This window comes from Mobula birostris, chromosome 3, assembly GCF_030028105.1.
Source record: "Mobula birostris isolate sMobBir1 chromosome 3, sMobBir1.hap1, whole genome shotgun sequence".
NCBI lineage: Eukaryota > Metazoa > Chordata > Chondrichthyes > Myliobatiformes > Myliobatidae > Mobula > Mobula birostris.
In genome coordinates this window covers 15,142,355-15,158,410 of record NC_092372.1, presented here as the reverse complement: position 1 = coordinate 15,158,410, position 16,056 = coordinate 15,142,355, and the positions used below count along the sequence as shown (strand labels likewise).

At 42.2% G+C, this 16,056-nt stretch overlaps 1 protein-coding gene across 15 annotated transcripts in view; it reads right to left on the bottom strand.

Annotated features, from left to right (window-relative positions):
- The window catches only part of nedd4l (NEDD4 like E3 ubiquitin protein ligase), a 457,701-nt gene that overhangs the window by 219,456 nt on the left and 222,189 nt on the right, over positions 1-16,056 (bottom strand). For 2 of the 15 annotated variants that reach the window (XM_072252252.1, XM_072252255.1), the window contains exon 1: positions 5,390-5,607. The exons of the other annotated variants lie outside the window; for them this stretch is intronic. In XM_072252252.1, the coding sequence (XP_072108353.1) occupies positions 5,390-5,452 (63 nt within the window). In that variant the 5' untranslated portion in view covers positions 5,453-5,607. Of the gene's footprint in view, positions 1-5,389; positions 5,608-16,056 lie in introns of those variants that run through there. 15 annotated transcript variants of the gene reach the window in all.

Genomic DNA, 16,056 nt, shown 5'->3' with positions numbered 1-16,056 from the left:
TATAAGACCAAGACAATTTTTTTCAACCTATTCTTGCACACATACGTCAAAATGCCTTACATTTTGACATTGAGTGGCATGGTAGTGGCTATTACAGCAGCATCGAACAGGATTCAGTTCCCCCACTGTCTGCATGGAGTTTGTATGTTCTCTCTGTGACCATGAGGGTTTCCTTTAGGTGCTTTGGTTTCTTCCCACGTTTCAAGTATGTATCGTTTAGGGTTAGTAAGTGTGGGCATTCTAGGGCTGGCGCCAAAAGCATGCAAGCTGCCCCCAGCACATATTCGAGCTGTGTTGGTTGCTGATGCAAACGACACATTTCACTGTGTGTTTAAATTTACATGTGACAAATAATCTAATCTCCTTTATCTTTAAATTGATTATATTGGCTGAAAATTCACCAGCTTGGTATCAGTGTATCCCTCTGCAATTGGACCTTGGACTTTCTGACTAACAGACCCCAATGAGTTAAGTTAGACAACCTCTCCTCCTCCACTCTCACCCTGAACACCAGCGTGCCTGAAGGCTGTGTGCTGAGCCCTCTTCTGTACTCCCTTTTCACCTATGATTGTGTCCTGTACATGGTTCTAACTCCATAATCAAGCTCACAGACAACACCACGATGGTTGGTGTGATCAGAGGGGAAGATGAGACGGCCTACAGGGACGAGGTCCAGCACCTGGCCGTGTGGTGTGCCGACAACAACCTGGCTCTTAACACCCAGAAGACCATTGTGGACTTCAGGCATGCCAGGAGTCACACTCACGTCCCCATCTACATCAACAGAACTGTAGTGGAGCATGTATCAAGCTTCAAATTCCTTGGTGTCCACATTTCCGAGGCTCTCACCTGGTCCCTGAACTCCTTCAGCCCGATCAAAAAGGCGCAACAGCACCTTTACTTCCAGCGGAGCATCAAGAGAGCTCACCTCTGTCCCAGGATACTGATGGATTTTTACCGCTGTACCATTGAGAGCATACTCACCAACTGCATCTCAGTGTGGTATAGCAATTGTCCCGTATCGGTCCACAAAGTACTCCAGCGTGTGGTGAAAACTGCCCAGCGGATTATCGGCACCCAATTGCCCACCATTGAGAACACCTGCCATAAACGCTGCTTGGGCAGGGTGAAAAGCATTATCAAGGATGCATCTCATCCTAACCATGGACTTTTTACTCTCCTCCCATCCGGTAGGCACTACAGGAGCCTCTGCTCCCGCACCAGCAGGCACAGGAAGAGCGTCTTCCCTGAGGCTGTGACACTGCTGAACCTCTCTTCACAGCGCTAAGCAGTAATGCATCCATATTGTACTGTCTCAGTACTTTTATATTTGTGTGCTGTAGCACTTACTTTTTATTCACAGTTATTTTATAAATAACACTATTCTTTGCATTTCTGGTCAGATGCTAAATGCATTTCATTGGCTTTGTATCTGTACTCGGCACAATGACAATAAAGTTTAATCTAATCTAATCTAAATTATTGCATTTCTGATGTGGCAGCCGGTCCCACTACCTCAGATCTTAAATTGTGCGGCATAAGGCTGTTACTCTCAAAGCGATATAAAGCATCATTATATATTATATTTACTACAAGGCACATTCCTTGGAGCACTAGCCCAGCATATTCAGTTGACATGCACCAATCTCGGCTATATTTCATTCGGAGGTTGAGGAGATTTCGTATGTCACAAAAGACATTTGCAAATTTCTACAGGTACTGTGGAGAGCATTCTAACTGGCTACATCACTGTCTGGTATGGAGGGACTACTGCAATGGATCAGAAAAAAACTGCAGAAAATTGTAAACTCAGTCAATTCCATCATGGGCACAAGCATCCAGATCATCTTCAAAAAGTGATGCTTCAAGAAGGCGATATCCATCATTAAGGACTCCCATCACGCAGGTCACGCTCCCTTCTCATTGCTACCATCAGGGAGGAGGTACAGGAACCTGAAGACACACACTCAACGATTCAGGAATAACTTTTTCCCCTCTTCCACCAATTTCTGAATGGACATTGAACCCCACAAACACTGCCTCACTAAATTTTTGCACTACTAATTTAATTTAACTATTTAATATATATCTACATATTGTAATTTACAGCTTTTTGTTATGTATTGCATTGTACTGCTGCCACAAAAATAACAAGTTTCACAACATATGCTGGTGATATTAAACCTGATTCTGATTCTTAAGTCTTGGTGAAACTAAAATGCAACCTGTTGAATGCATCCAAAGCCTTCCTACAGTGTGGTGACCAGAAATGCACACAATAAAAGCATTGGCTAGGTCACACAGGCACTGAGTTGTAAGGTGGCATCTCAACTCTTACGTTCTGTGCCACGGCAATTATTCCACATGTCCTCTTCGCCACATGATTGACCCATGCTACAGCTTTCAGGAGCCATGGAGTCCAGCTGTTCATCAACACTTCTTAGGGAGCTACCAGTTACTGCGGGCATCGTCCTCTGGTTTGTCCTCCCAAAATACATTGCGACACATTGTCAGGATTAAATTCAGCTTGGTAGTATAAAGGTTAGTGTTTCACTATTACACACTTGTCAGGATTAAATTCAGCTTGGTAGTATAAAGGTTAGTGTTTCACTATTACAGTACCAGCGACCCACATTCAGTTCTGCCACTGTCTATTAGAAGTTCATACATTTTCCCCGTGACTGTGTGGGTTTCCTTCAGGTCCTCCAGTTTCCTTCCACATCCCAAAGACATACGTGTTAGTAAGTTGTGGGCACATTATGTTGGCAGTGAAAGCATGGAGACTTCTGCAGGCTGCCCACAGCACATCCTCAGATTGTGTTGGTTGTTGAAAAATGGCATATTTCATTGTATGTTCTGATGTTTCGATGTATGTATGACAAATAAAGCTCATGTGTAATCTCAAAAAAAAAGATCTCCAACCATGCCTACTCCTTCAGTGACAGCAAGAGGGCAGGGCCACAATCATCATAAGGAAACGTTGGAGATGGATTGGGCACGTAATGAGAAGAGAGACCAACGCCATTATCAAGTTACCACTTCATTGGACCCCTGAATGGTGGAGGAAACACAGGAGGCCAAAGACAATTTGGCACCATACCATAGAGGCAGAAATGAGGCCCCTGAACCACACCTGGGGCACAGTAGAGAAGATGGCCAAGGACCGACAGAGATGGAGGACCTTCATTGCTGCCCTAAGCACCTGCAGAATGATCGGCAGTAAGCAAGTAAGTAAATAATCTCAACTAAATACTGTTGACAGCAAGCAACATCTATGAGTGACAATAGGTTGTCCAAGAATCACAATAAAAAATATCCTTGGAACACTTAGTGATTGTAATATGTAAAGGAACTGTCTAAACTGAAGTGCTGTGGCACAATCCAATAACCGTACTTGTAAAGCGTTTCTTTTTAAATATATGTTAGATATTATGCAGGTGGCGGGGTGGAAATACGTCTCTTCCAAAGGAGGTGTAAGGCGCTCCTTCCCTCCACTAGCCTGCAGGTTATCCTTGGGCAAGGTGTAGCACCAATCAGGGTCACGTGAAGTCTTAGGAGCAGGTGGTGGATGATCATATGAGCAGTTGGTGCATATCACAAGTCCTGGTACCCTTGACACCAGGCAGACAATCCCTGAAGAGCACTGATAAGGGCGACTTGTGAAGACAGGCGGGACTGTCATATGTCGAAAGACTGGAGCGACTGGGCTTGTATACTCTGGAATTTAGAAGGCAGAGAGGGGATCTTATTGAAACATATAAGATTATTACAGGATTGGACACGCTGGAGGCAGGAAGCATGTTCCCGCTGATGGGTGAGTCCAGAACCAGAGGCCATAGTTTAAGAATAAGGGGTAGGCCATTTATAACGGAGTTGAGGAAAAACTTTTTCACCCAGAGAGTGGTGGATGTATGGAATGCTCTGCCCCAGAAGGCTGTGGAGGCCAAGTCTCTGGATGCTTTCAAGAAAGAGATGGATAGAGCTCTTAAAGATAGTGGAATCAAAGGTTATGGGGTTAAGGCAGGAACTGGATACTGATTGTGGATGATCAGCCATGATCACAGTGAATGGCAGTGCTGGCTCGAAGGGCCGAACGCCCTACTCCTGCACCTATTGTCTATTGTCTATAAGACACTGCCCATAAGAAGCGAATGGCAAACCACTTCCGTAGGAAAAGCTGGCAAGAACGATCGTGGACATAAGACCATGATCACCTACGACATACGGCATGGCACATGATTATGATGTTAGGGATTATGTTTAATCAGACATTGATGATCAACAAATGCAAAAAGAGATGGCAAACCTATTAGATGTTTATTTCTATGTATTATTAAGTGAAAAATAATGAAATCAATAAAATGTAAACATCAGGAAAAATCATTGTGGACACTACCCACCCAGCAAACTGCCTTTTCCAAAAGCTCCCTTCTGGAAAGCGCAATAGGACTATTAAAATAAAGACTTCAGCTGATCGTAAAAGTTTCAATCCCCAGGCAGTTAATCTGATCCACCATTCTAGTTAGCACCCTACCCCCCTCAATATACTGCCTCCCTCACTGCACTGTAGTGTGAACACTTTAAACCTCTTTTTATGATGCTGCTTTCATTGTAGATACATGTAGGTTATTAAAATAAGTGTTTCACGCCATCTTAAAAGTTTCTTCCCCACGGCACCTAGTCCGATCAACCATTCTAGTTAGCACCAACCCCACCCCCTCTATCTATTACCTCAGTCACTGCACTGTAAACATTTGAAACCACTTTTTATAATGCAGTTTTCATTGTAATTACATGCTGGTATTTATGCTCATTCTATCCCATATCTGTACTTCTAATGGTATTTTAATCTATTTCCTTATTTTGTACATTTGTTGAATTTTGTTATTTTAACTGAAAGCCACGTCTTCACACCACAGTAGTTTCCTAATACATGCAAATGTAAAGTCGATCCTTGATCCTTCATAAAACCACCGAAAGTTAAACTCAAAACAGCTTTGTGACTTTCAACTGTTTGAAAGTTTACGGCCAGTGGCTCATAACTAAAGTTTGGTTTAGTCAAGGTGCTACAGGCTTTAAAAGCATTGTGTCATCCTGAAAAAATGTAAAGCTCCAGCCACAGAAAACAACACCTAGTTTGTACGAGATTCCTTTCCAATCTAATTTTAAAACAAGTTTGTTAAGAACATGTAAAAGAACCTCAGTAATATTCACCCCCACCTTATCCTCACCTACAATTATATAAAAAAAACATTTTCAATAATGATTACAAGACTATCAGCTGGAAAAAACCAAGATGGAGGTTTTTATGTAAAATAACCAGGCTCAAGTCCAAGAAAGAAGACAGCTTTTTGCTCAACAGCTTTTTCTCTCTATGCTGCAGACTCACCGGTATTGATTCTCTTCTTTTTGGAACAGTACCTGGATTCACTCGCTCCACGTCAGTCGACATATTGCTATCGTTTATTGACAACAGGCACTACGTCCACAAAACGCAAATGATGCCAGTGTCAGACGCCAACTGCACTTTAGGCATCCAGAAGTGATCCTTGGCTTCAGGGATACCAATAATTGTCTCAAGGTTAGAGCCTTGCTTGAAACAGTAACGCTGGGTTATATCAGATGAGAATGCAAATCTTGACTATTACAATAATATGCAAATCAACGTGATTGAAAGTTAACCCCTTCAGAAGCATTTTAGAAACAGGAGCATCAAAGCCCTTTACACTGGAATACAGAAAATGTACAATTACTGTACCTGAATGCAGAGAGATTAAGCACAAGCTTGGAGCGACTATGCACAGCGATTCTACACGGGAAGACCAAGTCAAGAAGACCTCGTCTGTTCTTGTGTCATCTCTAAACAATGGAATGTTATGGCTGAAACTGAATTCAGATTAAATCAACTTGAGTGGGAGAGGAATGGAATCTCAAGTTATTTTTCTATTTTTGAAAAGCTAATGGTCTCTGTCAAGTGCGTGCCCTCATGTACTCAGTGGCCACTTTATTAGGTACACCTGCTCTTTAATGCAACTACCCAGTCAGCCAATCATGCGGCAGCAATTCGGTGCATAAAGGATGCAGATGTGGTCAAGAAGTTCGGTTGTTATCAGACCTAACAAGAAATGTGATCTAATTGACTTCGGCTGTGGAATAATTGCTGATACCAGACAGATTGGTTTGGGTATCCCAGAACCTGCTGACCTTCTGGAATTTTCACGCACAACTGTCTCTAGAGCAGGGGTTCCCAACCTTTTTTAATGCCAGGGACCAATGCCATTAAGCAAGGGGTCTCACGGCTGTGCAAAACAGAAAAACCATCTCATGAGCAAGAGTTCTGAGAATGAAAATGCCTTGTTAATGAGAAAGGTCAGAGGAGAATGGCCAGACTGGTTCAAATGGACAAGATGGAGACTGCAGTTGAAATCACCAGGCATTACAACAGTGGTGTGCAAAAGAACATCCCAACATGCACAAGATGTTGAACCTTGAGGTGGGTGGGGTACAGCAGCAGAAGATCACGAACACATTTATTAGGTATAGGAGGTACAAAGAACCCCCTATGGTCATTGAGCGTATAATTCCAACCTCGATGCAAATACTAGTTTTTTTAATTTTTTAAAATTTTACCCCAATTTTCTAATGTTTATTTACCTTGGTAACCACATGCTTAACACAGAAATAGTATCTTAATGTAGAAAGAATAATATCATTTGAAACATATCCCTGATACAACACAAATCCTGTGATTGCACAAGGACTATTCTAAAGTGAAGCTAGGCCAGAGAAATCGAGCAGCAAACACAAAATGCAGGAGGAACTCAGCAGGCCAGGCAGCATCTATGGGAAAAAAATCACAGTTGGCGTTTCGGGCTGAGACCCTTCAGCAGGACTGGAGACAACAGACAAGTCGACTGTGCTTTTTTCCATAGATGCTGCCTGGCCTGCTGAGTTCCTCCTGCATTTTGATGTGTGCTGCTCGGATTTCCAGCTTCTGCAGATTTCTTCTTCTCCCTCCACAGATTCTGATATGAGGTTCCCTGCCGCCGACATACTTCAGTCAACTGGGTCAGCCACTAAAAGGCCACAGAACAGTTAAGAGGTTGGAATCTTGAAACAACTGACCTACTGCTCAACTTTTCAGGACGTTTTTAGCTACAAGCTGAGACAATGGGTCAACATAGTATAGTGAACACAGGAACAGGCTCTTCAGCCCACAGTACTGTACTGAAGTAATTAAGCTAGTGACGCTTACTTAAGTCAATCCCTTATGTCCATATCAAGGATCAAAGCTTCAACTTTATGCACCATATACATTTACATATATGGTGTGTAAAGTTGGTCGTTGATCCTTACCATTTATATGTAATAAAGGTCCTCGGCTTTGCTTGTTGCTCAGCAGCCGGGGCGGGGTCGAAGCGCTCGGCAGAGGATGGTGCTCGGTGCCGAAGGGCCGGTCGGAGGTTCAAAGTTTTCGGACAGACTCAGAGTCTGCTGTGGTCAGGTGCTTCTTAAGGGGCAGCATCGGCAAGTTTGTGGCGCTGGAAGCTCATGGCAGGGAGAGTTTCTCCCTTCTACAGTCTGCGTGTGATGATGGGGCTATCAGGACTTGAGTCTTTTCTTACCGTGCCCATGGTCTGCTCTTTATCAAATTATGGTATTACTTTGCACTGTTGTAACTATATGTTATAATTATGTGGTTTGTCCTGTGTTTCCTGTGAAATCATTCTGGAGGAACATTGTATCATTTTTTAATGCATGCATTTCTAAATGACAATAAACGAGGACTGAGTGTCCTCATAATCTAATAGGACTTCTTCCCCCTTCCTTTCCAGTCCTGATGAAGGGTCTCAGTCCAAAATATCAGCTGTTTATTCCCGTCCGTTGATGCTGCCTGATCTGCTGAGCTCTGCATCACATTGTGTAATTACCTCTAAGAATCTGTTGTGGTGTGTTGGTGCGACATACAACAAAAAAACAACAATGTTCACAATTATAAAGAATAAATAATTATATAATAAGGAAAGTTAGGGGATAAAGTACAAATATAGAATAAAATGTTTTCAAATACATAAATACCAGCATTTATTTATAATGTAAACAGCATTAAAAATGGTTTAAAGTATTTGCAGTGCAGTGCAGTGACAGGGGTAATAGAGTGAGGTGGGTGGGAGCTATCTAGAATGGTCAATCATCCTGGGGAAGAAGCTTTTAAGATGGTGTGAAGTTTTAATTTAAATAGCCCTATGGCACTTTCCAGAGGGAACTGCTGAAAAAGATCATTTGCAGTGTGGGTAGTGTCTGCAGTGATATTTCCTGCCCGCTTCTCTGTCCTAAACACATATTGTACCAGTCTCTGTAGTAACGGTAGACTGCAGCAAATAATCTTTTCCATTCTTTGCATAATTGGGTAGCTATCTGACAGCCTCTTAAATGCCTCTATCACATCTTCCTGGTACCAACCTTGGCGACACATTTCAGCTACCTGTCCTTCTGTGAGTAAAAAAATAAAAAGAGAAAGAATCTTGCCCCATGCATCTCCTTTGAACATTCACATAAATGACAAACCCTAGGACATTAGATGTTTCAATACAGGGAAAATGATACTGTCTGTCTATGCTCCACATAGCACTGTCTCATTACAGTCCAACTGCAATATGAAAAGAGACAAAAACATCAAAATATATCCTTGATGACACCTCATTCTTCAGCTCAGTGTACTCATTCCTTCAGAACTCAGAATCAGGCTTATTATCACTGACACGTGTCATGAAGTTTGTTAACTTAGCAGCAGCAGTTCAATGCAATACATAATATAGAAGAAAGCAAAAAAATGATAATAATAATAAATAAATAAATAACAGTATACATATATTGAATAGATTAAAAATCATGCAAAAAACAGAAATAATATATATTAAAAAGTGAGGTAGTTCAAGGATTCAATGTCCATTTAGGAATCGGATGGCAGAGGGGAAGAAGCTGTTCCTTGAGTCACTGCACAAGATAACCTGCAGATGCTGGGGTCAAAGCAACACTCACGACACGCTGGAGGAACTCAGCAGGTCGGGCAGCATCCGTGGAAAAGACCGGTCCACGTTTCGGGCCAGAACCCTTCGTCAGGACTGTGTGTGTGCCTTCAGGCTTCTGTACCTCCTACCTGACGGTAACAGTGAGAAAAGGTCATGCCCTGGGTGCTGGAGGTCCTTAATAATAGACACTGCCTCTCTGAGACACCGCTCCTTCAAGATGTCCTGGGTATTTTGTAGGCTAGTACTCAAGATGGAGCTAACTAAATTTACAACTTCTTTCAGTCCTGTGCAGTAACCCACCCACCCCTCCCAAATACCAGACAGAATACTCTCCACAGTACATCTATAGAAGTTTCTGAGTGTATTTTTTGACATACCAAATCTCTTCAAACTCCTAATGAAGTATAATTGCTGTATTGCCTTCTTTATAGCTGCATCGATATGTTGGGACCAGGTTAGGTCCACAGAGATCTTGATACCCAGGAACTTGAAACTGCTCACTCTCTCCACTTCTGATCCCTCTAGGAGGATAAGTTGAAAAGTCTTCTGAGACAACAACCAGGCCCAACAGGTTTCCCAGCCCTATGCATCAACTCCACCTTGGGCATTAACTTCTCCACCATTCAGGACATCTTCAAAAGGCCTCTGAAGGGTGACATCATCATTAAGAACCACCATCATTCAAGACATGACCTCATCTCATTACTCCTGTCAGAGAGGAGGTTCAGGAACATGAATACGCACATCTAACATTTTCATAACATTTCTTCTCCTCTGCCAACAGATATCTGAGGAACTCCTGGGGATCTTCACCGTACACTTTGCTCCAGTCCAGAAAACAATCTTCACAAATATTATTTTTCCTGTCCCCCAGCCAATTTTCCATCCATGCTGCTTTTGCCAAGCCACATGTGTCTGTCGCTGCTTGAGGCATGCTTGGAGGGTTCAGATGCTCACTTCCTGATGGACACATTTATACTTGCTATGTGTTCTATTTCACAGGCCAATCCCTATGGGAGGGAGATCAACCGTTACTACACTCAGTGGCCACTTCATTAGGTATCTCCTGTGCCTAATAAAATAGCCGCTGATTGTATGTCTATGGTCTTCTGCTGCTGAAGCCCATCTACTTCAAGATTCAACATGTTGTGCTTTCAGAGGTACTCTTCTGCATATCACAGTTGTAACATATGGTTGTTTGAGTTTCTGTCACCTTCCTGTCAACTTGACCCAGATTGGCCATCCTCCTCTGACCTCTCTCATTAACAAGGCGTTTTCACCCAGACAACAGCTGCTCACTGGATGTTTTTTTGTTTTTCATCAGTCAGGATATAGAGTATCCATTGTGACTTAATGTTAGGACGTTACAAGGTCTTGGAATACCACATTGGGAGAATCATGGACAGTTCTGGTTGCCTCGTTATGGGAAGGATGTGATTAAGATGGAAAAGGTGTAGAAAAAATCCACAAGGAATGCATTGGGACTAGAGGGCTTGAGTTATAAGGAGACATTGAACAGATGGGGTCTTTTCTCTGGAGCATAAGAGGCCGCGGGGTGACCTGATACAGGTAAGTAACTTTATGAGAGCCATAGATAAGGTGGCATAGTGGAGATACGTCTCTTTCAAAGGAGATGTAAGGCACACCTTCCCTCCGTTAGACTGCAGGTCACCCTTGGGCAAGGTGTAGCACCTGCTTAGCAGGGTCACATGAAGCCATGGGAGCAGGTAGTGGATGGTTGTATGAGCAGCTGCTGCATATCACAAGTTCTGGTTATGCAACCACTGATGCCAGACAGACAAACTCTGAAGAGTATTGATAATGGCTGGGGTCACCAGTCTTGTGAAGTTACTGCCCAGAAGAGGAGGCAATGACAAACCATTTGTGTAAAAAATGTGCCAAGAACAATCATAGTCATGGAAAGACCGTGATGGTCCCGTCATACGACACGGCACAGGACAATGATGATGAGATAAGGTGAATGGTCACAGCCTTTTTCCCAGGGTAACGGAGTTTAAAACTAGAGGGTATAGATTGAAGAATCAAAATCAGGTTTATTGTCACTGATATAAGTCATGAAATGTGTTGTTTTGAGGCAGCAGTACAGTGCAGGCAAATAACTATGTTACAATTAGATAGATAGGTGGATAGATAGATAAAGCAAACAAGGATCAGCAAGGTCATGTTCATGGTCTGTTCAGAAATCTGACGGAAGAGTGGAATAAGCTGATCCCCTCCTGAGGGGAAGATGTAATTGAGAAGCAACTTTTTCAGTGCAAAGGATCATAGGTAGGTGATATGAGCTTCTCATTATGACCGGGACAATAATGACTTTTAAAACATATTTGAGCAGGTACATTGACAGGAAAGGTTGAGAGAGATATGGGCTAATTTCAGGCAAGTTGCTCTAACTCAGTTAGGCATGAATCTGGTATTCTGTCACTATTCACTAAAAATGTACTTACAACCTTACTTATGTACCCAACCTTTTGACTGTTTCTGAAGAAACAATGTCAAACTGTATCGATTATGCTTCCTTCAAGCAACTTCATTCATTTCAGTAATTTGACAGTGCAGTGAGTTACTATTGCTTTTTGAAGACCAAGGACTTGCGTGTGGTTGGCTACTAGCATAAAAACCTTAGAAACAACGATTCTCACAGAACACTACAGCACAGAAACAGGCCCTTCAGCCCATTCAGTGCATGTTAAACGGTTATAATTACCTAATCCCATCAAGCTGCACTTGGAGTTCAGCTCTCCATACCCCTTCCATCCATGTATCTATCCAACCTTCTCTTAAATGTTGCCACTTCTGCTGGCAGCTTGTACCACACTCACACTACCCTCAGAGTGAAGAAATTCACCCTCAGGATCCCCTTAAATATTCATTTTCACCCTTAACCTATGACCTCTAGCTCTAGTCTCACCCAACTTCAGTGGAAAGATCTGACATACAATACACTAAATTAGGTCTCACCAACGTCTTGCCCAACTTCAACATAGCATCCCAACTCCGGAACTCAGTACTCTGATTTATGAAGATAATCATGCCAAAACCTCTCTTCAAAGTTCAAGTAAATTCATTATCAAAGTACATATATGTCACCATATACAACCCCCAGATTTATTTTCTTGCAGGCATACTCAATAAATCCATAATAGAATAATAAAACATAATAGAATCGATGAAAGACCATATCAACTTGGGTGTTCAATCAGTGTAGAAAATACAACAAACTGTGTAAATACAAAAAAAAATAATCATAATAATAAATAAACGTGAAATAAATATTGAGAACATGGGAACAAGGCCCTATCTACCTGTGACACCATTTTCAATGAATTGGGGATGTATATTCCCAGAAGAAATTACACTGTAAACAGGGAGATAGGTCAAGGGTATAGTCACAATCAGATTAATCCCGAGTAGAGCAGTGGGACCACTGGAAAAATGCAACTCTTGAAAATTTGACAAACTTTTCACAGAATTGCAGAGAGCAGCACAGAAACAGGCCCTTAGCCCTATCATCCCTAAGTAGACATCCAGTATGTTAGCTGTACTAATACCATTTACCAATTCCTGGCCTGTATCCTTCTCTGCTTTAGTAACTCAAGTGCCCGTCTACATATTTTTTGCAGGTTTTGAAAATACCTTTCTCCTTCGGATGCATAGTCAGCACATTCCAGGTTGCAAATATTCTCTGGGGGAAAAATACTCTTCATCTACAACTCTTGTTCTAAACCTTTGCTCTCTGGCTTTTGCTCTCTGTGTGGGGGAAAAGTTCCTTGCTCTCTATTCTAGTATATGCCTTTCATAATTTTGTACACCTCTATCAGGTCCCTGTTCAACCTTCAGCAGTTGGAAGAAACCAGTCCAGTTTCTCCTCATAACTGAACCTTGCCATTCCAAGCAACATCCTGATTTGTCTTCTCTGCATTTCCTCCTGTGCAATCAAACCCTTCTCATAGTGTCGCCACGAAGAGTGTATACCGTAACTTGGCTGAGGCCTAACCAACATTTTATAAATTTTTATCATATCCTCCTTGCTCTTATATTCCTTGATCTGACTGTTCAATACAGTATCCCAGTATCTAAGAAAGGATGTGCTGGGGTTAGAGAGGATCTAGAAGAGGTTAATGAGAAATCCTGGGAATGAAAGGGTTAATGTGTGAGGAGCATTTGATGCCTCCTGGCCTGTACCTGCTGGAGTTTAGAAGGAGGAGGATCTCACTCAAATACTGAAAGGACTAGATGATGTGGAAACAATGTTACCTCCAGAGGTCAAAGACCGCAGGGCACAACCTCAGAAAAAAAGAGACATCCATTTAGAACAGAGATGAGGAGGAATTTCTTTATTCATGGGGTGCTGAATCTGTGGAATTCATTGCCACAGATGGCTGTGGATGCCAAGTCACTGGGTATATTTAAAGCAGAGTCCTGAAGAAGAGTAGCGGGTCAAAGTGTACACTGTTTATTCATTTCCATAGATGCTGCCTGATCCACTGAGTTCCTCCATAATTTTGTGTGTGGTGCTTTGGATTTCCAGCGTCTGCAGACTTTCACGCATTTGTATTGGATTGATCTTGCAAGTAAGGAAATCAAAAGTACACAGTTTACCAAATGATCAATATCTGTAACTGCTCGTCAATTCTGTACAAAAATTGCATTCCTTTGTTCAGAACTCAGAACAGTGTGGGTGACAGGGACCAAGCTGTTGTCCTTGTGCCCAAGTACAATGAAGTATGATTGAGGAACAAGTGAGAGTTGTCAGAGTCCGGTTTATCGGCAACGACGTAATGAGGGACAATGCTTTCAGAAAAGGGATCTGCAATAAATTAACCTTTATCAGGATGGCAGTAGTAGGGCAGGGATCAGTGCTTGGGCCCCAGCAATTCACAGCATGTATCAATAAATTTCAGCTAAGCAATAAGCCAAATTAAGTGACTCTTTCCTCAACCATTCCCGTCTTGATCCTCGTTCTATAAACTCCTAGAAACTAAGCTGTCCCATGCACAACTTGACTTGGGGCCAAATTTTCTGTTTGTTTTATGTTGCTGACATACAGATCTGGGAGGTTTTGCCAGGTTACCCGTTTGTTACTGTTTTTATATGGTACTTCAATCTTCTTCTGGTTTTAAAAATTCAGATGAATGATAATTTTTTGTTTATAAACACAAGAGATTCTGCAGGTGCTGGAAATCCAGAGCAACACATGCGAATTGCAGAAGGAACTCAGCAGGTCAGGTAGCATCTACGGAGGGGAATAAACAGTTGATTTTTTAGGTCCTTCATCAGAATTCTGGTTCCTTAAGGTTGTTTTCGCCGGGGGTGGTAGTGGGGATAAGCTCCCACTACCTATTAAATGCTCCCAATGGTGTGCGTCTCCAATAACCTCTGACAATCAAGTCCAACTCCTGACCTTCACTTGTGGCTCAGCTACTAAACCTGGAGGAGTTGGTTCTACTGTCAGGAGAAGTGGATAACTGGCACCTTAAAACCAGTCACTCAAGGCAGATGGTGCTCGTCAGCCATGGTATGTAGCTCATCTAGGAGACAGAAAACTGATCTCAAACCTCCGCTGCCTTGCGGCTATACCCACTCATGGGGAAAGGTTTCAGTAGTAAACCCCAAGGAAAGACCCTGAGCTGGAGTCACTAAGGCAGTCCTACATAGAGTTCAACGCTGACTGGCAACTCCCGCGATGCCGCTGGTGCTGAAATATATCGGCCTCTGCAGTTCCTTTGGATTCATCAGCTGTATGGAAACAGGGAGTCTGCTACACGGGCAACAGCTTGCTCTTCATATCGTACTGCCCTGACTTGCATACCACATAGATTGCTTGGACACAGTATCCACGGTCAACCCCAGCCAATGGAGCTCTGGAATTACAACGCATACAAAATCTCTACAAAATTATTTATTTACTACAATGAATCTTTAAGCTAATAAAATGAAAGGGGAAGGGTCTTGCACACTAAAGATAGAAGCAGAACTATTTCTTCTTACACAAAGAGCTTTTGCCCTTGAGCGAAGGAGTGATAGGAAAAGGATTAAGAGGTGATTATTAAGTACTGTAAAGTTTCCAGGCAACATTTATCAACAAGGCAAACATGAACAATGCTTCAAGGGTATTTGATAGCAAGTCAAAAATAGATTTTAAACACTGAACTAATTGGGAACACCACACCTAGAATGGCACACACAACCCTTTGCACTTCAGCTTTCAAAAGTCAGTTCACTTGTTTTACATTGCAAGCTGCTGTGACCACAAGTACACTGCCATACAAGTGTTATTGAAGAGACTCAGAAAGCCTAATTGGACTAATACTTGGAAAAGGAAATATTACAAGGTTACAAGGAAGGGTAAATGAGTGGACACCAGTGGGGTAAAGCAGAGGGAGTTTGTTTTAAAACCGAGGTCAATAGGTTCTTGATTAAAGTTCAAAGTATATTTTTATCAGAGTACATATATGTCACCCCATACAACCCTGAGATTTCATTTTCCCGAGGGCATACTCAGCAAATCTATAGAATAGTAACTATAACAGGGTCAATGAAGATCAAGTAAAGTGCAGAAGATAACAAATTGTGAAATGAAAATATAAATAAATAGCAATAAATAACAAGATAAAGAGTCCTTAAAGTGAGATCATAGGTTGTGGGAACATCTCAATGGATGGGCAAGTGAGTGAATGTAGTTGTCCCATTTTATACAAGAGACTCATGGTTGAGGCATAGTAACTGTTTTGAACCTGGTGGCATGAGTCCTGAGGCTCCTGTACCTTCTACCTGATGGCAGCAGTGACAAAAGAGCATGGCCTGGGTGGCAAGAATCTCTAATGATGGATGCTGCTTTCCTATTATAGAGTTTCATGTATTTGTGCTCAATGGTTGGGACAGCCTTACCTATGAGGGACTGGGCCAAATCCATTACCTTTTGTAAGATTTTCCATTCAAAGGCATTGGTGTTTCCCTACCAGGCTGTGATGTAGCCAGTCAATATATTCTCCAATACATATCT